At 40.2% G+C, this 26,732-nt stretch overlaps 2 protein-coding genes across 2 annotated transcripts in view; both read right to left on the bottom strand.

The window, feature by feature from the left end:
• Nucleotides 1–9,191, bottom strand: part of COPB1 (COPI coat complex subunit beta 1) — a 36,940-nt gene extending 27,749 nt beyond the window's left edge. Inside the window, exons 1-4 of the mRNA XM_054970808.1 lie at nt 9,024–9,191; nt 5,528–5,665; nt 2,810–3,039; nt 162–331 (exon numbers count right to left, since the gene is read on the bottom strand). Coding sequence (XP_054826783.1) covers nt 162–331; nt 2,810–3,039; nt 5,528–5,618 — 491 coding nt within the window. The 5' untranslated portion in view covers nt 5,619–5,665; nt 9,024–9,191. The remainder of the gene's footprint in view (nt 1–161; nt 332–2,809; nt 3,040–5,527; nt 5,666–9,023) is intronic.
• Nucleotides 9,192–12,945: 3,754 nt separating this feature from the next.
• PSMA1 (proteasome 20S subunit alpha 1) lies at nt 12,946–24,168 on the bottom strand. Its single transcript, XM_054972828.1, has 10 exons — nt 24,061–24,168; nt 23,251–23,295; nt 21,778–21,879; nt 20,677–20,780; nt 19,247–19,335; nt 18,072–18,142; nt 17,583–17,712; nt 17,273–17,352; nt 14,495–14,599; nt 12,946–13,301 (listed from the first exon to the last, which is right to left on the bottom strand). Exons 1-10 carry the CDS (start codon nt 24,061–24,063, stop codon nt 13,245–13,247), a joined length of 786 nt encoding a protein of 261 aa, XP_054828803.1. The 5' UTR covers nt 24,064–24,168; the 3' UTR covers nt 12,946–13,244.
• Nucleotides 24,169–26,732: the final 2,564 nt, after the last annotated feature.

Here is a 26,732-nt window from a genome sequence, read left to right on the forward strand (position 1 = left end):
CTTGTAAGAGAGCCATCTGTTACCTTTGTAAACAGGCCTGAACAAGAAATGTAAACACTAAAATGATTTTTTTCTAAACCATCTTTAAGTTATCACTTGGGAATTTGCCAATGTAATATACAATCCATATGCTGAGACTTCAGTAAATTCATAGAATTTACCTGTAAATGGTATAGATTGCAAGGACTGCATTTCTGCGCACGTAACTATGACGATGTTCCAGACATGCACGAATAGCAGGCATCAAGGGCTCCAGTAGTTCTGCTTCTTTGAGCTTGCAGAGAAACCGCAGAGTAGAGCCTCGAATGAATTCATTTGGATGTTGAAGATCCTGCGCCAATGAAACCAACATTTTAAAATTTCCCATAAAACAAGTGTTACCACATTTCAGTTTTCCTAAAGCTAATCTGAAGAGATAACACAATCCAAAATTAACACTCATCATTACAACAAAGACATGACATGACTTGGATCCCAAGAATGGCCTTTCAAGAGGAGGATGCAGACACGGTAGCTGGGGGAAAAACCGGACCCTCCCCCTCTTAATGCCTTCCCCTCATGCAACAGAATTTTGGATCCAAGAAAAGAATTCTGGATTTATGTATGAGAATTAGAGTCTTTATATTTTACACAACATTTCTCTTACAATACTAAAATGCTTTGGCTAACATAAAGGCTTAATTTTTTAAAAAAATTAATAAAGACTGAGATGACCGTTTACCTCACACACAAACCATTACTAATCTATTAATCCATCTTCTTTCTCCCCAATGGGGACCCAAAGTAATTTACAACATCATTCTCACCTCCTTCCATTTTATCCTCACAACAACCCTGTGAAAGTAGGTTAAGTTGAGAGAGTGCACCGGCCAAGAGTCAGCCAGTAAAATTCTATGGCGGAGTCTAATCTATGGCAGAGTCTAATCCAACACACTATCCAACTACAGTATGCTGGATTTCAATCTTATCTAGTTATCACAGTCCTCAAAAGCACAAGGAAAGAATTTTTACAAAAGTCTGACCAATTGCTAAAGCTATAACTGGTTGCCTCTTTCTCCTTTTTGACTTTGATCGCCAGTCTGGATACAGCTGATGTTTTGATTGGATTATGAAACAAAATATGGAACTACCTCAACTTATATCACATTCTAATCAGGGTAAATGTAGTATAAGTGTCAAATCTGGGTTTAAAACCTCAGTCTGTTATGAAGCTCACTGGGTAACCTTGAGACACTATCTTTCAGTCTGAGGTACCTCATGATTGTTGTGAAGTTAAAAGTAGGGGTGTGCGATTCGGGTTTCCAATTTGGGAAAAATACCCAAATTGGACCTGATTCGCAAATGGACCCAGCGTGCTGGGTCCATTTCAGAAACCTTGAATCAAAGATTCCCGAAGTGATTTGCATCGCTTCAGAAAGCTTCAGGTCAAGGGGCATTTACACCCCCGAATCAGATGCTTGGCAGGGAGTTTGCGGGGTTAAAATGCCCCTTTCTGTGATGCTTTTAACTCTGGCAGCTTGACTCAGCTGTCTGGTGGTGAACTCCCCACCAAGCAGCCGATTCAGGGGTTAAAATGCCCCTTTCTATGGCGCTGAAATAAGCAGCTGGGCAGGGAAGATTGTCGGTGTGCTCCAAATCTTTACGGAGCACACAGAAGCAAGTTAAGTAAGAGATTCCCGAAGTGGCCTGCCGCTTCAGAAATCCCTTATTTACTAATTTTTTCCCCATTTTAGGTTTCCCAAACCTGGAAACCCAAATTTTGTTTTGCTGCACACCCCTAGTTAAAAGGTGATAGGAGAGGGACCATGTATGCCACCTTGTGCTCCCTGGAGGAAAGCCAGGTTAAAATTCAAACAAATAAGGCCAGTTGTGGAATTTCCACCAGGGACCCAAAGCATACATAAGCCATATTGCTTAGCTTAGCCCACGTGGCCCATGTTTTGGAATAAGTTTTGCTAGTGGCAAAATGTTGTACCTATTCAGTGAATTCTGAGTTCTCATAGTATTTCTTTCTTTCTCAGTTTGGGAAAAATGATCTAAGTTCCTGTTCCAGAGGTTAGCTCTTCCTTAATATTCTGATCATATCAGTTCAGAATAGCAGTAATAACATGACCATGACAACCTTTAGCATCAGAATGTCCAGAATGTATTCTAAGAAGCAGGTAATATAGCACACTAGACGATTCTGTTAACTGAAAATACTGACAGTTTTTGACAGCTAGTTTTCCATCTAACAACTCCCAGTCACACATATAAATACTGGCCCATTCAAGTATACAGTTTTTTGTATCAAGAAATTTCAGGTATTATTGCTGTTTGTCACATATTACATGGCATCCTACTATATAAAAAGCTAAGCATACTCAAGACAACTCATTTCCTATTCTGGTGCGCCACCAGAGGGCGCTACTGTGGAGGGAAGCCCAGATGAGACAGCCAGACCTCCAGAGAATGTGCTATGGCAGGAAGCCAAGGCCGGGATCAGGAGCGGAACAGGTGGCAATGCCCTCCCCCCGCTTTCACCCAGTTTGGATCAGGAGAAGAACAGGTGGCAATGCCCATCCCCTGCCTTCACCCGGCTGGGATCAGGTGCAAAGCAGGTGGCAATGCCCACCCCCCTTCACTCTGCTGGCATCAGGTCCAGAGGAGGTGGCCATACCCACCCCCGCCACCTTTATCTGTCTGGGATCAGTGATGAAGGAGGAGGGAATGCCCGCCTGCCCACCCTCCCCTTTCTAGAGCCCACTGTATTCCCCCCCCCACACACAATGGGCTTTGTTGATAGTGAATACGTAAGTAAGAAACTAACCTTTCTGTAAGCATCACAAACCAGGATCATTTCTTGCAACAGTCTTCCATCAGGAGTAGTTTTGGGAACTATCTCCCAAAACACTAAAAGCAGTTTTTTGATGGTGTGGTCTTGAAGTGGCAGCACAAACCGAATAATAGTCATCAGAAGTCCTGGCAGCTTTTCACCATTTAAGATCATTATAATTACTTTCTTCAAGGCCTCAGTCTTGGACTTCACATCTCCTTTTTCTGTTAGAGAAAAGTAGCAGCTTAAGATAAAATGAAAGTTTGTACTAATATATCAAAACTTTGCTGCATTGCAGGCCACTGTTCCAACTTGCTCACTTTTTTTGCATACCATCACATTCATTTACATTATCATTCCTATGTGAAAAGTTGCTTGAAAAGTTTCTGAACTAAAGCTGAGGTTTTTCTGCATACGTTGGAGAATGAAAGTGAAAGTGTTGCTGGTAGGGATGTGCATTTCAAAAATAAATATTACAGTACGGCAATATGTACAAGTAGGACCTCTGAATTTCCAGCTTTAATTGGAAAAAAGTCAATCTCTAGCTCCTTACATTGCGGAGATATAAAGGAAAAGGCATATCTCTGTAATGGAAATAGCGACAGACTTATATTGTCAAAGGCTCTCACGGCCGGAGAATGTTAGTTGTTGTAGATTTTCCGGGCTGTATGGCCATGGTCTTGGCCATACAGCCCGGAAAATCTACAACAACTAGCTACAGACTTACTTTTTTTTTTAAAAAAAGGAAGCTTGGAATTCAAACAACCTGGTACAAATATTGTTATACTGATATAATTATAAACAATTGCCGATTAAAAAAAATACACCCTCTACCACATGGCAGGGAAGGAAACAGCCACTGAGACAACCAAGCCCCATGGGAGTCCAGGAGCCAACCAGCCTACATGCCATTTTCCAACCGAGGAGGTGAGCTCTGCTGCCTCTGCCATTGACAGAGGGGAAAAGCCACCAACAGAAACAGTGGTAAGTCCAGGATCACTTTGGTCCTTTTCCTTTTAAAATTAAGACGACCATGCATGGAGGCCAGGTCTATTCAACTCTCTGCTCTGTAAAAGACTTGCATTTCTCTATTTTCTGTTATCTCAAAGACCACCTGAAAGTAAACTGCAAATTATCAGCTGTCCACAGCCTAATTTTAAAAAAAATCTGTTTACTGGCATATATTGGAAGTCTTTATACAAGGGAAAAAAACTCTCATCATGGCACTGTATGATGTCAAATTATCATCCTGTATTTTAACTCTTTTATTCGGAGTAACAGAAGCCTGTTTACGTCAAATCCTTCAGTTCTCTATTCATCAAACACTTGGAACACAGAAAGAACTGCACAGACAACATACAGTTTGGCATTGAGCTCCTGAAGAACTTCTGTGCAGCCAGCAGATTTTTGGAATCAATAGAAGTTCATATAATTTTTAAAAAGTTTTAGCTCTCATGATTGCATAGGAAGTTTTACAAACAAGATGTTAAGAACACTGCAGGATCAGAATGAAGTAATATCAAATAGCTTGATTACATAGTCAAAGATATTACCAAGATTTTTTCATGAGCTAATTCAAATTCTTTGCATTTGGGAGTAAGAGTGGCAGAATAAGAACACTGGAATGAAAATATAACCACCCCTGAATTGACATTCTATACCTACACTGTGAAAACAATATACAGACTTTGTTAGTTATATACAAGTGAAGGACAGAAATCAGTAGCAGCCCTCTGCTACACAGAATATTGCCAATATAATTCTCAATGTTGAACAATTTATCTACTGCTACACAATATAAGTATAAAGATAAGATAAAACACCTATCGCTGAGCAGTGATGGGAGATTTGTCAGCTTTAACCACTAAACATCCAGACAAGATTGCTTGATCTATCATATGCTGAAATATTATCTAAAAAGGGCATCCACAAAGCAGAATGTCACATACAAAATACCTGTACAATATATATCAAGCTTATACCAACAAGGAATTTGATACTCTTTGCTTTGCTCTGTTCCCACAGCTTTTTTGACACCCTATTTTCAATATTTCCCATAGTAATCCATGCTTACATTATTGAACTGAGCTCTAAGGCAGCTAAAATAGCATCACCGGTGCTGAAGATGGTGGTCTATCTTTAAATAAGAACAGATCATGGTGGTAATGTAATACCTATCTTGGCTTAACAGCATTTACTGTCTATTTGCTTCCAGACAAAATTTAAAGTGATTTTTTTCACCTTTAAAAGCAGAAAATGGTTTAGAACTTTACAACTTCAGGGAATGTCTGCTCTAATATTCTCCTGCCCATTCCCTTATATCAGAAGAAGAGATTCTATTCCATGTCCTATCTTTTGCCCAGATGATGCTGGCAAGGAAGTAGATTAGGTTACACTTTGTGTAATGCACTTCCTTTGGACATCTACCTGGATCTCTCTTGGTTCTTCTTGCATTCAGTGATGACTTCTCTATTTTGAAAGGTGCTTTCTTTTGATTAACTGTATGCAAAACTTCACCTTTTTAGCTGCCACTATATAATCTTCAATATGTTAGGATTATTTTAACATTTTCATTATTTTATACATTTATATTTCATGTTGCTTTATCATCTTATCATATATCATTCTGGACGCCATGTCTACAGAACATACAGTTCATAAATACTAGAAATAAATACATAAATAGAAAAAAAACCCGAGAATTTTACTTACCCAAGTCATTTTTTAAGCTAATTTCAGATGGTGGTTCCGAGTCTATTGGAACATTGATTAATGTATAACATACATTTTCTGCAGCTGTCATTGTTTCCTCTCAAGAGTTTCCAAAATGTAAGAACTTTTCCAAAAACTCTAGAATACAATTGGTTAACAGAGACAATTTATAATCACATGTCTATCTGAAAACTAAGAGTAACTTCGAAAGCTGTCAACAAAAAATTTAAGTGTTTTTCTGTAGGATTGTCTGAAGGTTTTACAAAAACTTAGGAAACTGTATAGAAATGTTGCAACAAGTACACATACATCAACCAAACACCAAGGGAATTGTACTACCACATTCAAATGAACTGCTAATGCGTACAAAAGCTGCTATCTTAATTGTCATAAATACATTTGATTGAATCCTACAGCTCATTTTCACTAACAGCAGAACTTTCCACTAAAAGAATAGTCTCTTGTGCTGGTAGAAGAATGTTGTTAGGGCAATGGAATTAAAGAAGCCATTATTTATTATTACTAATGTTAGAGTAAAGAACATACACTTGTACAGTATTGTTATTTAGTGGTTTTAGAGGTTGTTCAATGGTTCTACTACTATACAACAGAATACATGTATTAAAAACATACAGATAGATCCCAAGCTAACATACTTGGCTATATTTTTTTCTGAAATACATGGGACAGCCACAGTTAATCATTTTAAGTCACAAGAATCTCAATGGGAGTCAAATGAGACAGTATATGTGTAACTTTAAATGCTTGACTTCTATATATGTACTAGAGCATAACTACAAGGAAATGCTTTCATAATAAGGATGGATTTTGAAGATGTGGTAGAAGAATAACAACAACAACAACAACATTCGATTTATATACCGCCCTTCAGGACAACTTAATGCCCACTCAGAGTGGTTTACAAAGTGTTATTATTACCCCACAACAATCACCCTGTGAGGTGGGTGGGGCTGAGAGAGCTCCAGAGAACTGTGACTCGCCCAAGGTCACCCAGCTGGCTTCGTGGAGGAGTGGGGAATCAAACCCTGCTCTCCAGATTAGAGTCCCATGCTCTTAACCACTACACCAAACTGGTAATAATGTAAGAATACATTATTATATAGAGAAATTTTACCTCAAGAGAGACCAAAACAGAAAAGCAACAGTCAAGTGAGCTCTTCTTTGTACCCGAAAAAAAAATAAAATCAATGACACTGCTTCAGAGTGTATTACACTGGTTCATCCAAATAATCAACCCACCAGTGCATTCATACAACAGTAATCAATTTCTGTCCACAAACACAAGTCAGATATCCTTTAGGTTGTTCTCATTTTCCTTTCTCATATGGCCCAGTAGGACATCAAAATGTAGTAATAGTAAGACGAGTCTCTACTACTGTTGGCCTTCTCTACCAGCTTTTATACATTAACTACAGGGCTCCTATTGAAAGACTGATATGGAGAACATAATACTGGAGCATACCTATTCGGAACTTTCCCACATTCTTAGGTACTGCATTGTGCACACTAAAGACCATGGGAAATGTGTAAACACTGTCTTTCTAGGAGTTATAACATAACTGGCAGTCAGCTGGGGAAACTTCACAGTTCATGCTGCTCCCTATCAACCACACTAGGCTACAGATCAATGTGAGCTTAAGCTTCTGTCCAGTTAGATTGTGAATACTGGCACCAGTAAAACAATATATGTAGTCACTGATATCAAAGCCATTTTTCAAATACTGTTATTATTGGAACCCAGTGTATACAAGGATAGGAAATTGGGCTTGCGTGGCAATTTCTGGAGCAGTTTTCTCAGACTTCCATCCTATCCCCTTTTCCCAATATGGGTACCCAGATTAGAAATAAAGGTCTGAAGCATTTTTCACTTAGATGTATTTGCTGCAGTTCAACATATTTACAATATATGATCCATTCACTTAGATCATCGCTGGAAACTTTGCTCTAGACACCCTGCCTTCAGAAAGCAGGCAAGTGATGACTGAAGTTGAGCCTTTTGGATGGCAGTATTCCATCTCTGGAATAAGGCCTGCTTGGCATCACCATTATCTTTCAGGTATGTTGTTCAAAGTTCTCACAATTTAAGATTTAAAATTCACTGTATGAATGGTACCTTTAATTTTCTTTTACATAAGCACCCTTGAGCACTTACAGAAAGATATATATTTATATATGTACATATACAAATGCATATCCCCCTGCTACTCTTCCTCTGAAGAGCTGAGGATGGAGTATATGGTTCTCTACTATTCCAGTTATTTCTCACAGCAACACTGTGAAGTAGGTTAGGCTGAGAGAGAGAAGAAATTAGTCCAAGTGCCATCAATGGCCAAATTGAGCTTTCAGCTTTGGTCTTTCCAGTTCGAGTCGGCACACCACTACGTCATGAAAACTTTACACTTTCTTTTACATCCCAGTCAAATTAATAGCTATGTATCCAGCCTCCCTAAACTAGAGTAGACCTGAACAAGCATATTATGAATGACAAATACACACCCATTCACATTCCACCAACAACAAAGTTCTTGAGGACTATTAGAAATTAATTAGTCCATGTTAAAAATTCTCTTACACTTACCACAAGTGGCAAACCTTTCCTTGCTTATAAATAGCCCTCTAATTTAAAACTGTCAATAGTGGGCCACCTAAAAGAGACTCCAATACAAGACTCTGCAACAAAGCAAACTTTTATCTGTATACACTTAAGCAATACTACTGTAGGACCCAACATCAATATCTTGGGCCCACCCACTTATTCATCTTTCAGTGTGATCATGCGTCAAAACTTTTCTGCTCTAGACAAGACAGTCCTTAAGAAAAAGGTTCTGCTGGTGACCTAAAAGTCACAATTCTTTTGCAACACAATTTCCAAGCGAGGTTACAGCATCAAAGTGCTGAATTTGAATTCATTAAGAGTTGCACACTATTCTACCCGTGTTCTCTCCCCACCCCCCACACTCCCACGCCATTTATCGGGGATTTCGGATATCTAATTCTCTACAGTTATTAACTACCTTGGGAAAGCCCGGACTCCCCCCCCCCCCCACTACAAGTGTTAGCTAGCTCAATAAAACGAGCCAACGGTTTCTGTAGTTTTCTTGATTACATTTCATCCTGCATTTCGGGCCCCCTCGAGTCTGCTTGTTCTTCTTCAGCCTCAATCTCCTACAGAAGGACCCAAGAGCCATTCATGGCATCTGAAGAAGTGGCCTCTACGCCACGAAAGATTCAAGCGAGAATAAAATGGGTTCGCCTTTGATGTGCCCCCAAATCCGTCCTTGTTTTGTTTCTCGTTACGAGAGCTGGACTCCGAGCTCCGTCACGATAAACTGTGTTTGAGAGGACACCCAGCGAGAGCCCCTTCACCGCCACCCGGGACCCACCGTCTCCCCCGCAAGCAAAACCCTGACAACGAACACCGCCGTCCCCTCCTTGCCCAGCATTGCTCCCATTATAAACTTTCTAGCGCTCCTACCTCTGCGGAACGGCCTCGTCGTGAAACAGCCGGGAAGGCCGCACAGCCGCCCCCTAAGCGCGCCCTAGCGGGTTTCGCCCCCCTTCCTGTTCTTCTTCGTGCGCTCCAGCTGACGTGGAAGCACTCCGACCGCAGGCCACATCGATAGTATGGCGGCCCTAATAGGACACGCTTCCGTTGTACGCAGGAACTCGTCTTCTAGAGAAGAGAAAGCTCGGCCTCTTCCGCCGCCCCTTCTCCTTGAGCCTTCCTCTTGAAGTACAAAATCTATGAACCAACCAGACACGATTCGGTTCTCACCCCAAAAGTTCATTTGTATTGACAGGCCTGTGCCTGCTAGTCGAACGGGTTCCTATTTCATGGGATGGATTTCTAAAGTCGTGTACGTAACTGCGCGCTCATAAGCCGTGTGCGTGGGAGACTCTTCCAACTCCCCAACCTGTCGCCTGTGAAGCCCTCAGAGGCTTAATTGATCTTATTCCCAAATTAAAGGCTCAGTCACGTCACAGTTGCTAGGGTCTAAATTTCGTTGAACGTGCCTGAATGTGTTTAGGATTCGGCTATGACATATGCTTCTGCAAATTACTCCAGGTGTGAAAAAGTCAGTTTTTTAAAAACTCGGGCTTTTTTTCTGAAAAAAGAGGTGGTGGAACTCCGGACTGCACAATGATGTCACTTTGGGTCAGCTGGAACAAGGGTGGAGTTTTTTAAAGTTTAAATCCTTGGCAAAAATGGTCACATGGCCGGTGGCCCTACCCCCTGATCTCCAGACAGAGGAGAGTTTAAATTGCCAATCTAAACTCCCCTCTGTCTGGAGATCAGGGGCCATGTGACCATTTTCAAGAGGTGCCAGAACTCAGTTCTACCAAGTTCCTGCTGAAAAAAAAGTCCTGTATGTATAACTCTTCAGGACAACCACTCAGCAGTTTAAAAGGTGTGTTATTATCCCCACAACAATCATCCTGTGAAGTGAGTGGGGCGGAGAGAGCTCGGAAAAGCTGTGACTGACCCAAGGTCACTAGCTGGCTTCAAGTGGAAAAGTGGGAAATCAAACCTGAAAAATAAACCTAAGTGGGTATCTTTCTTGGGTTACTCCACAACAAGATGCCATGCAAAGGGGAGGGGGAAAAGCCTGCCTAGATGCGCGACAGGGTAAGTGCAGAAGAGGACTATTGGTTAGATGGCAGGAGGAGGCCAATCAGCTGCATTGAGGATGGGAGGGAACACCACAGAGATTAGGTGGGTTGGGGTAGTAAGGGGAGCCAGCAAGTGGGTGGCTGGATTATTAAAACTCACAGCAGGGAGTGGTGGCTTTCAGCTCCTCCATTAAACTGGCAAGTAGAGTTTTTACAAGCGGCTTCTGAACAGGAATATACGTTCAGTTCCATGCCACCACTGATCATCTAACGTAGGCTACACAGTAGAGATGTAAAAACTGGCAAAAGATGAAGAATGATTTTCCCCCTCCCCGTAAGTCCTCATGGGTACCCCACTTGTGAGTTCTCTCATAACCAAACATGGCTCCTAAATGGATTTTTTAAAAAATCCTCAGGGCCAAAATATAGACTTCTGCCAAGCTAGGGGAATTTCACATTTGCAGATTTTTTTAAGAGACTTTGGAGCTAACTGCCCCTCCAACAGTCAATTTTATTTTAATGTTTTAAAAATGCCTTTAAGTCCAACTTTCTCCTGCAAGGGAGGACCTAAAGTGGATTACAATAAAAGTCTCACTATGCAAATAGTACAATAAAACACCAAATATTACTCAGGTAACAGAGAGTATACATCACACTCCTTTCCCCCAGCAGAGGTTTTTCCCAATGCCTCAGGAACAGCAGAGTGAAGCTTAAGGAGCTGGTCCAGCCCTGGCTGGAACTCTCCTAAAAATGATATTTGTACATATGCAACATTTTTTTTCAAGCTATCTAATGTTAAGTCTGCTGTTAACAAAATTGGATAGCATCTTGGATTTTTATGAACACCTGAATACTGGTGTCACAGAAAGACTATGGTAAAGTGGGGGTGGGGGAAGCAAGAGGTAGCAGAAGACAAGGAGAGGAAAGGAAGAATACAGCCAGAGGATGAGATAAGCAGACAGTTTAGTCAAGGCAATGGGAAGGAAAATAAGTCTGCTGGATGACAAGAGGAGGAAGGGACAGAGCCAGGATGAAGGAAGGAAAGTAAGTCAGGCAAACCAGACAGACCAAGAGGGGAAGAAAATGAGATTTCCCTTCATTGAAACTTAGTTCCAGCTGTTGCAACAGGCACCTTTGAGGATAGGTAAGCTGCAGATTCCGTTTGTCCTCCATAGATAAAGCAGGAACTGCCCCAACTTAGATAATTGCAGAAAGGAACATCTGAGAGACTGAGCTGCACTCTTTATCCATTTTCTACAGCTGTCATTTTCAGCAGAGAGAAATGTATTAGTATATCCTTTGAGAGTTTACTCAGAAGTCAGCCCTGTTGAATTTAGGGTTGTTGTTTTTTTAACTCCTAGATAAATAGGCAATGGATGCTCTGTAGGTTTGGCCACACTTTTAAAACACCGTATCAAAAAGTTCAGATGTGTGTGAAGCCTACATCTGATGGAACCATTAGTGGTGAGCCAAAACAATCCCTTCAAAATCTCACCTTTCAACCACAAAGTGGATCTAATGCAGCTTTAAGAATTGCCACTATTATCTCAGAACACCAACACATCTGATAATTATAATGGGGACAATTATATTGATGCATTATTATTTTGAAGATCAGAAGAATATTAAATCAGACACTTCAGTCTTTCAGACCTACTTCTTCTTCACCTAAAAATAAAACACAGGGAGCAGAAAATCTTAACACAACCCCAAGGCTTTCTACAAGATTCTAGGCTGGTGTGAGGATCTCCCCTTTCCAGCTCCATCAGCCAGCCTTCAGCCATCCTGCTGGGTCCTGCCAATGGGTCTCCCAAGGCCTGAGCAAATGAACAGAATGGGATTGCTTCCTTTGATTTCTTCTCTATTCCAGGATGACAGCTCTTCTCAGGCCCAATACGGTATCTTCTTTCCTCCTCAGCCTCTTATAGGAGACCTTTAAAGAGGCTGTCTGGCCTCACCATCACCACCCTCCAATCCCTGCCTCCCCTGCCATACTTGGCCTATTTCTGGGCCTGATGGTTGGTCTCCCTCTCTTCCTCATTTCTTCCTGCAAGGCTGCCATCACACCCTCCTCCTCCTCCTCTTGGCTGTGTCTTGGGGCTATCTGGTATAAGCTGTAGACCTTTTGGGTCCATCCCTGCTTCCCTTATGCCTCCCATGTCACTAGATGTGGCTGGGCCTGGCTGATTTTTCCTGGTCTTTTTGTTGCTGATGCCAAAGCCTCACCAGGGCTGCCTGGAGGATGGAAACCAGCCAGCACTGGCTGAGGAAGCTGTTTCGCTGGTGGGGTTGGCTTGGAGTCTGGCATCATCTTTAATTTGTCAAAATCAACAAGAAGTTCAAGGAGTGAAGGAAACTATACACAATTTCAGTCTCCCCAGATAAATAACAGAGAGGGACAATTGCAGCTTCTTTTCTGCAATTTTTGCAGAAAATTGACTCCTGGGCCACTCACTTGTATCTGTTATATTTCAGACTGATATTACTGCTAAATCAATATGATCACAGGTCAAAAAACCCTGAAAAACAATTGTAATGCAGTCAAAACTTGGTTATGTAGGGAAATAGAATTTGCAAAACAGTCCCCAGCCACCTGAGAATGACATCAGCTTAGTGCACTGACTGTCAGAAGCCCAGCAATCCAATTAAAAATAGCCAGGAGAGGGGTGCATAGATGCCCTAAGACACAAAAGTATGGTGGCTAAGAGGAGGACCTTGTCCTCTGAACTATCAAAGATAACAATTTAACTGATTTTTTAAAGGTAAAAAAAAAGTCTGAGCAGAAGTTTCATGAAAGAAATGAGTTTATTTCACAGATGCTTTTGTGAGATAAAAGCAACATATTTTTCATATAAAATGGTATTTCATACTTTTCTTGGTTAGAAAACAGCTTTTCAAAAGAAGTGGTCAGTTTTAAGATCTTTGTTGCCAGCATAAACTTTTTTGCCATATATTTTAAAGATTAACTCACCAGAACATATCATTACTATATGCATTTAGTTTAGAGTTAAATTACCAGAATTCAGACAAATGCTCCAGCATTATTGTATATTAAGTAACCTATGCACTACTTCATGTACAATGATTAGTGCTCCATTGGTTCATCTGCCTTTTCTGCAGAATCCTCAGCTGGTTGAGCAGGCTTGAAAAGAGAAAAGAAAGTGCAAGTGAGGGTAAACTACAGAACAAAGTTCTAGAGAGAAACTACAATCCCACCAATAATTAATTTAAGGGATATGGAAATGCAAGATGTGATATTCAACATTCCACTTTTCATGCTAATAATCATGTCAATAAAGCTAAGGGACACATTAAAGTATCTTTTCGACAAGTATTTCATTATTTTCATGCATTTTCTATCTGGTTACCCTAGCTCAAGGATCACAGTCATGCTAGCCAAGATCCAAAAACCAATGAAAATAGTTCCATACACCTAAGGAGCATATTTCTCAAAGCAGCCTCCCATGACATACTGCAACCTGATGATGAAACAGATGACCTTCAAAATCAATTTGTGATATTGTTATGGAGTCTGTTGCTTAATGGAAATCCAATTAAAAATTCCACTAGGCTTGCCCAAGCCCTTGGGCACACCTAAAGTAGTTCTTTGGAATCCAGCCACTGTCTTTTCCCACTTTCCCTTACAACTGTGAAAAAGTAATCTTATTAAAAAAAATGGAGCCAAGACTTGCATATAGATACAGGTCTTCAACAAGCTTTATAGACAAGTATATTTTTGTGACTGAAAATATGCTGTAGGAAGTTCAAAATAATTTGTTATTAGAGTTTAATAAACCAAAGTTACAAATAATTCAGATAAAGAAGGAAAACAGTAAAATGAAACTGTATCTTGATTCAGATTTCAGCTTGGACTATGTGAACAAGCCTTAAATGAGAAGACTCACTTGGACCTTCTTCCCCTTATGCACAGCAAGCTGATCAGCAACTTCTGCTTTCATGACAAACCAGTATGCCTTTCAGGGCAACTGACACTTGTACTGCTACTACAAACCAGGATTGCAAATTGTGATTTGATACCTGTTTTCAGGAAAACCACAAATCACAGTTTGCCAATCTGGATGCAACTGTAAACTACAGTTTGCATGGGAGCGGCTAGCTGATGGTGCATGCAGGGAAACGGATCGCATGAACAAATGTAAAGTTCCTTCATGTTTCTTTCAGATGAAAAAGTGAGCTGTGACTCAGAAAAGCTCCTGCCAGAGTAAATGTTAGTTTTTAAGCTGCTACTGGACTTCCGTTTTATTTTGCTTCTGAAACAGTCTACAGTGATAGCAAAGACATTCTACAAAACAGTCTGTTATTACACTTGCATACCTTTCTCTGTGGTCTTTCTTCAAGGCCTTCCAGGAATGATGCTACATCATCATCATCATAAATAGTGAATTCCATATCTTTGCCAACAATCCCAATGGAAACATTCTGTTAAATAATTTAAATTAGATTCTCAATCTCTAGTTGTATTAAATAATATAACTGCCAAGAAAATGGTACAGATCACAAATAGCACTGCATCTCTCAAAGAACAGTCAGGAAGAGCTGAATGGGTTGATTCATGCCATAAATATCAAAATCCTTAAATGAGTTTATTTTCAAGACATGTTTATTTTTATTTTATTTGTTTAAAATATTTTATACTGTTTCTGATCTGCAGGGTCTCTCTTAAAAGCAAGCAGTCCATGTTTCTGTGTGCTCCAGGTGGTTTAAACTACAAAAACAAATACAGAGTACCAGATACAATCTGGAAAAATATCATTGAAATGATCTGTGGAAAAGAAATGCTTTTACTATTTTCCCAGAAACTCAGAGAATATGTTGATCTAAAGGGTGCAATTAGATTTTTTAAATATTTTCAAAAAAGGGTAATATGGCTATCCTTGAAAAAATTCTGAAGCGTTTCCAGAGGAAGATTCCACCACTTGACTTGCTTCCGGCTGCCCCTGTTCTCAGCATAGCACAGCACATGACAGCTGTAGCATAGTGACAGCCAACGGTCCTGATCTTAACTGGTGAATGGGATCAGTGAAAGAGGTGGTCCTTCAGCATTTGGATCTCAGGCTATGGAGGACTTTAAAGGTTAAAACTATCATTCTGAACAGAATTCAGCAACAAATTGGCAATCAGTACAGCTGACCAAGAATAGACTGAATATGATCAAACCTCCCAACAAGAGGTAGGAAGCTGCACTCTGGACCAACTGGATCAGCGAAATCCTCTTCAAGCACAGCCCCATGTAAAGGACATTGCATCAATTAAGCCCGGAAGTTACTGCAGCATGGATTAATGTAGCTAGGTCTGAAGTGTCCAGAAGAAATGCACCAAGTGTAAACCCCTCCTCGTGCAACATCAGCAACCAGGTCCAAACGTAAGACTCTTTATGTGATTAAAGCAATAGAAGCCTCTGTCATAGGCAAATCCATCACATACCAGTTTTTCATAAAAATAGCACCCTAAATAGTTTACAACCATAATAAAGTAACAGTATAAATCTAAAATACAATTTTAACCACCCCGAGCCAAATTCTTGTATAAAAAATGTAGCAACTGTCAGCTCACAAAACTAAGATAATGACATCTGTGGCTAAAATCCAGCAGCACACCAAAGCTGTGCTTTCTGCCCTTTAGGAGGAGTGTAATCTCAGTTAAAAGAAGTAACATCAATGTCCCTCCTGCCGTAAGTTAGCCTCTCATCATAAACACTGTATTTTCTGGATGAAGTTTTAATTAATTACTAATTTCTCTTCTAGCCTAGTAAGAGTTATGGAAGAACAAGCAAGGTCCCATGGTAGTGGTGGGGAAGATCTCACACTGCAGTTGCTCAAGCTTTCCCTCCCTTTCACAGTCCCTGCAATTTCTCCTCTTTCCATGCTTCCTTTGCTAGTAAAGGAACTAGCAAAGGAATGTTTTGGTTGCTCCCTCCCCCTCCCCCCCTAATTGCCTCTTCTCTCTCCTCCTCTTCTCTTCCCTCCTCTTCTATATTTGACCAGTCTCTGTAACATGCATCTGACGAAGAGAACTCGATTCTCGAAAGCTTATGCTACAATAAAATTGGTTAGTCTTAAAGGTGCTACTGGACTCTTTTTGATTTTGCTACCACAGACTAACACGGCTAACTCCTCTGCATCTTGTAAATAAAGTTTATTTTTGTTTTGTTTAACTCTGGTTGGCTTGAAATCATTGGATGAGGGAAAATATCTCACACAGAGACCTCAAACACACTGGTCATGTTAAATGGGCCAAGTAAATGGTGGCAGCATATACAGAGAGAAAGTGCTTCTAAGTTGCCTTTTCCCCAGTAGCCCTGGGCTGCAGCTGCGTGAGGGGAGGTACATGTAGGGAACTGGCTGCCTGTCTGGTAGAGCTTCTGGAAGAGGAGACAAGAGGACCCTGTAAGGATTTGGTTCAGGAGTTTCTGCCTGATATAGTGGAGGCTAAGCAGGTGGCATGTGGTGACCCAGCTTTTACCTGCCCAGGAGGCCCCAAACCTGTGAACAGAGGTTTGGGGTGAGTGGCAAGAAGAGTGTGAAAGGCTGTGGAGAGTCCCATCATCATAGTCACATACTTATGTTCTTATATCACAATACAAGTCTCATTTCCTTGGACCTCTTCTAGAAAAAGACAGCTAAGGGGAGTGGTTGGCCACTGTGTGAAATAATATGCTGGATCAGATAGACCAATGGTCTGATCCAGCAGGCTCTTATGTTTTTATTTGTGGATGTGCTGAATCTGGGTAACTCTGTGTATTTAGACAGGCTGCACCACCACAGGAAACAAGAGTTCTGGCTGCACTAACAAGGCCGTGCAAATCCACTTACCTCTGTCTAAGCATGTTTAAGAATGAGAAGCAGGGCCACCAAATTACTACAAATCAACATTTATCCATCTTAACAGTAGAGAAGAGTGAAGCACTCTTTTTTAGGGTTATGCTCCTGCCCTCTCCAAGTTGGCATGTCTGGCATTTACTTATTCACACACACCCTGATTCATCTTCATTGTTCTGGCAACTGATTAACTGATGGTGAATTTTGACTTGGAGTGCATCCTACCATACGTACCACCATTATGGACAGACCTCAAAAGAGAAACTGCACTTGCCTTAGTGGTCAGGTCTTGTTCTGCAGGAAGTGTCTCTCTTAAAGCACGCAGCCCATGTTTAACCAGTTCATTCAGATTACCTGCAAAATATATATACATATTATCCATTTAGAAGCATGATATTTCTAGAACTGGTTTTTAAGTGAAAGAGATATATCAAGTAAATCTCTTTTCTCAAATGCATGGCCAACAGGCAACCATCTGGTTTGCAATAAACCAAGAAAGGTATCACATGTGCAAGAGAGAAAGGGACACAACAATATACATACATTAGCAAAATAAAATCAGATCGATGAACCTCAACACTTACAGTCAGCAAATTCGGTCATGTGTCGCTCCAAATAAGTTCGAGCTGACTGGGATCTTGCACCAATAGACATTGCTTTGCAATCAAAATAATTTGCAGAAGGACAGGTCTGGAAGATATGGGGACCCATATCCTAACAAAACAAAGTGTCATTTTTTTATTTTCAAAGGAAGAAAATAATCTGAGATCATACAAAGAACTTCAGTACTGTTTTATTCCATATGTGAGCATACAAGGAAAAATCAATAATTAAACTGTATATACCACCATTCTCAAGTTTCCTATGTAAGAGTTTATAACTGCATACATCTACAAAATGCTGTTTTATGGCTTTGACTACAATTCTGAACATTTTGCTTTGGAGTCAACTGTCATATCAATTTCAGGGAAGGAAATATCTCAAGAGAAAACAAATATTATGTCCTCCAGGGACAAATGACACATTCGTATTTTTTTCTTATGAATTACAAAAAAAACATCCAATACACTTACATCATAGCCTGCAATAAGAAGTCCCACACCATACGGTCGTCTTCCATAACGCTGTGTTGGTATTTGTGTTTCTTGAATATGCTAAGGAATAGGTCTCAAACTGTTGATCTTGCATGTAAATATGAAACATTTCTTCGCTAAGTGGGTTGCTGTGGAAACTTTAGATTGTATCAGGCAATATGCAAATTGTCACATACCTGATCACCAATAGCTGGTTTGCTCATGCAAATGATCAATTAATGTTAAATAACTAATAACAACAACAGCATTTGATTTATATACCACCCTTCAGGACAACGTAATGCCACACTCAGAGCAGTTTACAAAGTGTGCTATTATTATCCTCACGTCATTCACCCTAAGAGATGGGTGGGTCTGAGAGAGCTTTGAGAGAGCTGTGACTGACCCAAGGTCACCCAGATGGCTTCAAGTGCAGGAGTGGGGAATCAAACCTGGTTCTCCAGATTAGAGTCCTACCACTCTTAACCACTACACCACACTGGCAACAAACATGCATGTGTGAATCCAAAAAGAAGCTTTTTTAAAAAAATCCAGAAACATTTGAAACATCCCAAATCTATTGTAGTAGTATTTTATCTTTTGTAGTTAAGATTCTTGTCCCCTTCCAACTCCTCAATCACTGATCCTGAAATCTTCACTCTCAAAGTAAAGGGTCTGTGCTAGTTTATTTCTGCTAAGAGCAGGGTATCAAAGTAAATTCTTGACTCTATTCCACTTAAGCCTCCCAAATTAAAATTTGTCTCTCAAGCCCCGTTCTCTGTGCCCAGCCTTCAGAGGTGAGGCAGGTGGCAATTAGAGACAGGGCATTTTATGTGGCAGTACCTCACCTTTGGAATACCCTCCCCCTTGACGCTTGCCTGGCGCTTACTTCACTTTGTTTTTTTGCATGCAGGCTAAAACACATCTTTTTCACCTTGGCTTTTAATTAGGAGTTTTATCTTATCAGCTTTTTAATCATCTGCTTCTTTTTTACAGATAGTTTTTACAGACGTTGCTGCTGAATATTATAAGCTGCTGAATGTTATAAGCAAGACTGAAGAGGCAGAATAGAAATATTCTAAATAAATAAATAAAAATAAGACCATTACCACTTAACAATGTGGCATCATGCTGATGTTCTTGAATATTCCAACATAACAAAAGAAAAAGGATACTGCTTCCAATCAGAGACACTAGTCGAGACACTGGAAGAGGCCTATCAAATACAAATCTTGAATCCAGACACTCCTGACGCATGAAGTTGCTGTTAGATTAGAAAACAAGCAAGCAGAAGGTGGCTTGTTATACATAGATTTCCTTTAATTTAGATTCAGAACTATCTAGGACTATTCTTTAAGAACCATAACCATACAATTTATACATACAATAATATTTCACCGAGAAGGTGGCTGAGTTTCTCCATTCTGCCTTGAAGTTGCGTCAAAGGATATCACGGAGTTAAGCTCTAAATGTATTTTTGTATTTGTAATACAGCATTCTTTTAACTTTGTTCTTTTTTTTTGTAAGTGGATAACTTGAATTGCTGCTATATGCCAATAAAGGCTAACTTGACTTGACTTGAAAATAATATTGTTAAATCTAATTGAGCTAGTATACAATACTCTGGGTGGCCTTACCATTCTCTCACAGCCCACACACACCATCTATAATATAGGAATGACTACACTGACCCACCTTATGAAGCTGGCATAAGCACTACTGAGAAAATGTGTATGAAGTGTTTTGAAGACTGAAAGTTGCTGTATAAATGCCAAATGTCCAGGCTAGCTTAATATCATCAGATCTCAGAATCTAAGCAGGGTCAGCCCTGGTTAGTACTTGGATGGGAGACAACCAAGGAAGACCAGGGTTCTATGCAGAGGAAGACAATAGCAAACCACCGCTGCTCATCTCTTGCCTTGAAAAACCCCCTGGGTTGACCCATAATTCAGTTAAACTTGATGGCATATCATCATCATGATCAACAGGGGATGGTAAATACAGATTTACTGAAGTCTTGGATTATGTATTTTGAGGAAAAAAACAAGAAAAAGCAAACAGTATTTGTTGTGGACCTAAGATAATTGGTCCAGTACAATTTCATATTTTGTCACTTCATCTCCTCATTTCAGCCAAATACAAGATCAATAAATCACTGTGATTTATCTACCTCACAGTACTGCAAATAGGATATGTATCTTACTTAATATACTAATTACAGATTCTAGGAATGCATTCTAAGTGTACATAGGACTCACAACATGACCCTAAACCCATTTATTCAAAAGTAAGCCACACCAAATTTGGTGGAACCTACTTCCTTGTGAGTTTAGGAGTTCAGTGAATTCTTATGTGTGTTGCTTTGGATTCTATATACCACATAACACAACAGGTGGCAGAAAATATATACTAATGTTAACAACAGCAATGTGCATTTCTAACAGTACCTGTCAGCTTAAAGAACCAAGATGGTTAACTATATCAAGCCCATACACATTTTCCAATTAATGTAATTCCACATTTGGTTGTTGCACTAAGTAAAATTGTATGAAACCTGTACCCCAGTGCCATGTACATAAAACAACAAATCAGCATGCAAATTTACCATAGAAGTCTTGCATCAGCAGTAAGTCCAGCAATTGAAATACCAATATGGTTGTCAACATACAGGATTTTTTTCTGATGGGCAGCCAGCTCAGACTGTGCTCTCTACACATTAAAAAAAAATTATCCTAAGTCAAGAGTATTCATGACAAATATAGTTAATTCACAAATCTGTAAACATTTACAATAAAGACTGAGCACATATTCATAAAGGAACTAAAAAGTATAGAGAAGGGAATATAATGCATTTAAGTACTGGCAACAAAAGGACAGTCTAGTCAATATTTACTATACTGTTGTTTATAAAGTTTATAAAGATAAAAACAGATGTAGAAAAGAGACCAGTGTCTGAGCATATGTGTGGCATGCAGACAAATCCCAGGTTGAGTTCCTGGTACCTCAGGTAGCGGCCTCATTAAAGTTCACATCCAGTTTAATAAGAGAACTACTATATCATTTTTTCTGAATTTTTCATTCCATAGATGAAGCTCAGGACATTATTGCAATTTGGTTGGCACAAGAGATATTATTTCTAGAGCAAAATACAGGTACGATAGTACCTTAAAGACCAACTAGATTTCCAAGGTATGAGCTTTCAAGAATCAAAGCTCCCTCCCCACCTGAAACTATTATTTCTAGAACACTTAATGCATTCATTAATGAGAGCTACTGTAGCATAGTAGTTAAGTAGTTGGGTTGCAAATCACCACTCTGCTGGTTCAAGTCCCACTACTATCATGAGCTCAGCAGATGGCCTCAGGTAAACCACTCCTCTCAGCTCCAGCTGTATTGTGGGGATAATACTAATGCTGATTTTGTTCACTGCTCTGAGTGGGGCACTAATCCATCTAGAGAAGCAGTATATAAGCACAGTTATCACTATTCTAAGTATTTTAGAATGATTAAAATTTAACAGCATCTAATCTAAAAGTACATTTAAAAGTACATACATTAAGAATTCCAATACACTTGCAAAGTTGTATAAAATAATTTATTCATCACACCACATAACTGCTTCTACTGACGTTACATTGCAAAAACATTCTGTACCCTATGTTTACATAGACTCAAATATAATTCCATATTTCATTTTAATGTTTACCTTCAAAGCAACCAGAACAGCATGATCTTTTGATTTCAGACCAACAGTTGCTGAGCCTTGCTTGACGGCTTCCATTGCATATTCTATTTGGTGAATTCGGCCCTAAAGAACAGAATGCAATTTAAAATATATCTCCTTATAAATATACTCTCCCTCTAAGCATTCTGCAACTACTCTGATACAGTGCTGAGAATAGGATTTTCAAATTAAATAGGACTTTCGTGTTTTTTAAAAAACAAAACTCCTCCATCAGATGCTACTATTTTATTTTGTTCTCTGTGATCACCAACAACAGCTAATGTTTATTGCTGCCAATTATTTTAAGTCATTATCCAACAGGATCCCAAGCCATTTTGCTTGTTCCCATTCTGTCTCACTCCCGTAACTACAAACAATGGGATGGTCAGTTGCCAGGCAATATGCACCTAATCCTCTTCCACCCCAGGACTACTGACTTTCTTCACTGGCCCAGCGTTAGATGGAGCAGCCTTGCTTTAGCTGAGGTGTTGGGTAATGGCAGTTAAGAATCAGTTACCAGGTTGTATCAATTACACTTATCATATAATTAATACAATCAGAAGTTTTGCTGTCCTTTTCTCAACAATAACAAGAGTGACAATAAACAATTAACACCACTGCTCCTTAATTAAAATTTCGGTATTTCCAAAGGAAGATGGATCATTACTGCAGATTGGTTTGCATTTTGACTGCTCTCTGCATCACAATCTTTCCAAGTCATTGTCCTCTGAGTTGCCAAAAGTCTTATTCTAAGTAAATGCCTCTTATTATTCTACAACTGAACACAGAGTATAATGTATGTTCTGTTACATTCAAGGCAAGCCATTTCTTTGCACCTCAGGTTAAGCATCTTATAGTGAAATCCTAAACAGGGTTACACCAGTCTAAGCTCATTGTAATCAATGGGCTTAGACTGGTGTAACTCTGTTTAGGATTTCACTGTTAGCTTTATATTACAATGACTAGAACGCTGCTTAAGCCACCTGATGCTAGTCCTTTGAATTGCATATTGCCATCTAGCTCAAAAAGCCTGATAAAAGTATATTCTCATATGAAATGTACTTTAAGAATAATACCTTTAGTTCACAAAACCACCGCTGTTTTATGTTACACTACAGGATCATATTTTTAAACATAAAAACCATTTCAGCCTCTCTGTGCCTTAGCTCCTCCTTTTGTAATATTTCCTATGAGTATTCCCAAAATGTCTGAAGAAATGAACTGACTCACAAACACTTGTTTTGAAATAAGTATTTTTAAGAAGCCGCTGGACTTGTCTTTTACCACACCTATAGCATTTTTACAACAACCTTTATTTTTGATCAAAAGTAATATAAAAAGCTTAGATATCACATTCCTTTGGTTACCAAAAATTAGGTACTAATCTTTATTATCATAGCAATGAGAAGAGCAAAAATGAAATAAGCAAGAAAAACTATCAAAATCCAGAAATACCTGAGGACTCCAAACAGTCACATCATTGTCATACTGGTTGCGAAACTAAGGCAAACAAAAAGAAACTATTAACATTGACAGCACATTCAGCAGGAAAAGCTAAAGTACCTTATTTATAATGGACATCTATATTAACGTAACTCAAAGAAAACTACTGTTAAACATGTGAGGCTTTAAAGGGTGCTTATATAAAAACATAGATATATGGATAATTTTCTTTTAAAAATAAGGTAGTTTCTTTAATATCTGAGATTATGGCAGTGCAAAAAGTTTTAAGACGAGATTTGCTTGCTAAAATGAGGTGATGCATAGAAAAGGAATTATCCAACAATACAGAGTGGATAAATGCACTAATACGAAAACTTGCCAATTCACATTATCATGTATTAAGGTCAATAAATGTTTTGAGGCAAAGAGTTTCAATAAACCAATGGCCAGCAGCCGCAATCATAAATATGCTGATCCAGATGTAGGCCTCACTGAACTCAATCTGAATACTGAGGAGTTTTGCTTTCAATTTTAAAAGGAGCAGTGAGGCAGGCCAGCTTTTCCGAAAGCAGAAAAGAAGCGCTGGGCATCATAAAGAAGGTCTTGAGAGAAACGGGGGGCGCAAAACTATCCAGAGACAGTAAGACTTTTCAGGTGGCGGGAGAAGAAGCGCCGCTTGGGCCGCAGATCCGCCGCTAGGATATGCTGACTCACCCCCGCCACGGCAGACGCGGAGGCCCCTCCAAGCCCCCCTCCGACTCATTCTGGCTCTCCCTTTTCCTTCCCGTCCGCCCACCCGCCCCCGATTTCCAATCCTCTCACCATATCTGCTGTTCTCTAACACCGGCACGAGCGTCTGACCACCAAGCGAGACAAGAGCAGTTCGGCAAGCGATGAGTTTAGACTTTGACTCTTCCTTCCGACCCTGGCAAGGAAACGAAGCCGATTCTCGATCATCTGATCAGAACTTGCCTAGCGGACACGCCGGGGAACCTCCGGGCAAAGCTCGGAAATCGCTTTTCACGCACAAACCGACAGCGCATGCGTTTGGAATGTTTAGCGGCTTTCATAGAGAGGTGTGACTTTTTGAATGTCTCCTTCTGAAACCTGAGAAAAGTACAGCGTGCCATCCTCCTGTTAGTACCTTTTGGAGAGATTATATGGAGGTTGTATTATTTGTTACGTATTTGATTCTGCAATAGGGTTTTATGCTAGGCCTACAAGGCCGAATTCTTCAAGAGCAGCAAGCAGTACAGAAGGTGGACTGTCCATAATAGAAATCCAAGTGTTTCACGATTGCGGCCTAATGCATACTTTTATATCTCTATGTGCACACTGTTCATAAAATGTCATATTTATAACTGTGTCTCATTTTCTTTGGTCTAAGTCCCTAAGAGTACCCTGCAGTGGACCCTGGTTACTGGCAAGAAAATCCCATTGAATTTAGTGCCTGGGTTTGAGCCCACTTAAGGGCATAGGACTGAACATAAGAAAATTACTTATCTAGGCAGGGTTTACAATGAACCAGATTTAAATACCAGAACGGGTTTTTGATGTCAAAGATTAACCTTGGAACACAGGAGCATCATTTAGTTTTTTTAAAAAACTATCCCACTTTTTGACAATGTCCAAGGTGGCTTGCAAAATATAAACATACAAAATTCAAAACATATTTCAGTATATGAGTTAAAATATATCACATTAAAAATACAACATTGCCACGAGCTGCTAGAGGCATTCATTGGATATTTCTACTAAAGGTGTGTCAAAATACAAAAGGAAGACTGTAGGAGCTCTTATAACATCTGGCAGGCTGTTCCAAAGGGTGAGCACAACTACTGAAAATGAGTGTGCATGGGCTGTAACTGAATGGACTAAATAGAGAGGACTGTCAGAAATCAGGCACCTGATTACCTTAGTTGGTACACAGGATCAAAAGGCTAAAGACAGTCTATTAGTTATGCAGGTCCCAAGCCATGAAATGCTTTTAAAGGTCACAACCATCACCTTGAATTGTGCCTGCAAACAAATGGGTAACCAATGAATTATCAAAGCAAGGTATTATAGTTTTGATGTTACAGTGGCAATGATCACTGTGGTAAAGTTAGCACAAGAGATGGGGCCAGTTGGCATACTCAATATAGATGATAAAAAGCACTCCTAGCCACTTCCCCACTTGCTGTTCTAAGGATAACAATGGGTCCAGTCGTTTTCAGGCTTTTAACCAAGTCAGAGAAGAAGGCTGTTACATAATCAATTTGAGTTGGTGGCTATCCTATGGAATCAGCCTCAACTACCAGTATCTCCTCTGTTTTTCCTAGATTCAGTTTCAGCTTGTTCTCTCTTAACTACTGTTCCAGGCATTGGTTTATCACTGAAACCACTGATTTGGGTGGCTTAGAGAAAGAGAAGTATAGTTTAGTGTCATCTGCATATTGGTAAAAACCAACTCCAAGACTCAACAATCTCTACTAAAAGATGGACATAAATGTTAAAGAGCATTGATGAAGGATTTATACCTGAGATACATCACAGGTCATGTTCCACAGATCTCATTGCCTATCACTAACAGCCACCCTTTGTTAACAATTCTTTCCGATCAACTGATGTTGGGTAGGCTTTAATTAGCCATAAAGGACACAGTTGCAATTTACGTGGCAGGTTTGATACTCCCCAGGATTCTGCTTGTCAGGAACTGAAATCAATAACTATCCATCAGATACAGATAAGTTGGCACCACTGACACTCGAGCCTTGTTATTTAAAATGACGTCCAGAATGTGTATAAAACATTTTGCACACTATGCAGTGATTACATCTTGATTACAGCCAGACTTATCCTCAAGCATACTTCATTTCGAAGTTGCTGGGATGCAAGCCTTCCTGGATGTTTCTGTCTTGAAAGGATGGGAAACACTTTAACCCAGTCTCAGAATAATTACCATATAACACCTTTGCTTTGGCAGCTCCAGGAACAGACTTGAACCCAGTCTCAGAATAATTGTGGCTGATTTGTTGTTTAGTAAGAATAGGGTTGCCAGCTCCAAGTTGGGAAATTCCTGGAGATCTGGGGGGGGGGGGTGAAACCTGGAGAAAGTGGGGTTTGGAGAGGGAAAGCACCTTGGCATGACATAATTCCATAGAGTCCTGGAGACCAGTTGTAATTCCGGGAGATCTCCAGCCACTATCTGGAGGCAGGGCCGGATCTACGGTTGCCAGAGCCCAGGGCAACCATAGTCCACCTTGCACGTGCGTGCATGCATGCTCCTGGCGCTGCGTGATGACGTCACTCCAGTGACGTCAACACGCTGGGGCGCCCCCCTGCCCCTGCGGCAAGCCAGCTGTCCCGGCCCGCCACGGAGCTGGCGGCAGCGCGAGTGGCTCGGAGGCTGCCCGTGCCGTTCACCTGCCCCGCAGGACAAGGGGGGGCTGGCTTGCTGCGTGCCCCTTGTCCTGGGGAAAGGCGAACGGCACGGGCGGGCTCCCAGTCACCCG

This window comes from Eublepharis macularius, chromosome 2 (assembly GCF_028583425.1).
Source record: "Eublepharis macularius isolate TG4126 chromosome 2, MPM_Emac_v1.0, whole genome shotgun sequence".
In the NCBI taxonomy this organism is placed as follows: Eukaryota; Metazoa; Chordata; class Lepidosauria; order Squamata; family Eublepharidae; genus Eublepharis; species Eublepharis macularius.

Excerpts from the sequence above, each read along its gene's own strand:
- PSMA1 (XM_054972828.1), bottom strand. Across the intron at positions 20,781-21,777 it reads CTGTTCTGGTTGCTTTGAAG|AGAGCACAGTCTGAGCTGGC; the intron begins GTAAACATTAAA and ends TTTAATGTGTAG. Across the intron at positions 19,336-20,676 it reads GCTGATGCAAGACTTCTATG|CAACTTCATGCGTCAGGAGT; the intron begins GTAAATTTGCAT and ends CTAATCTAACAG.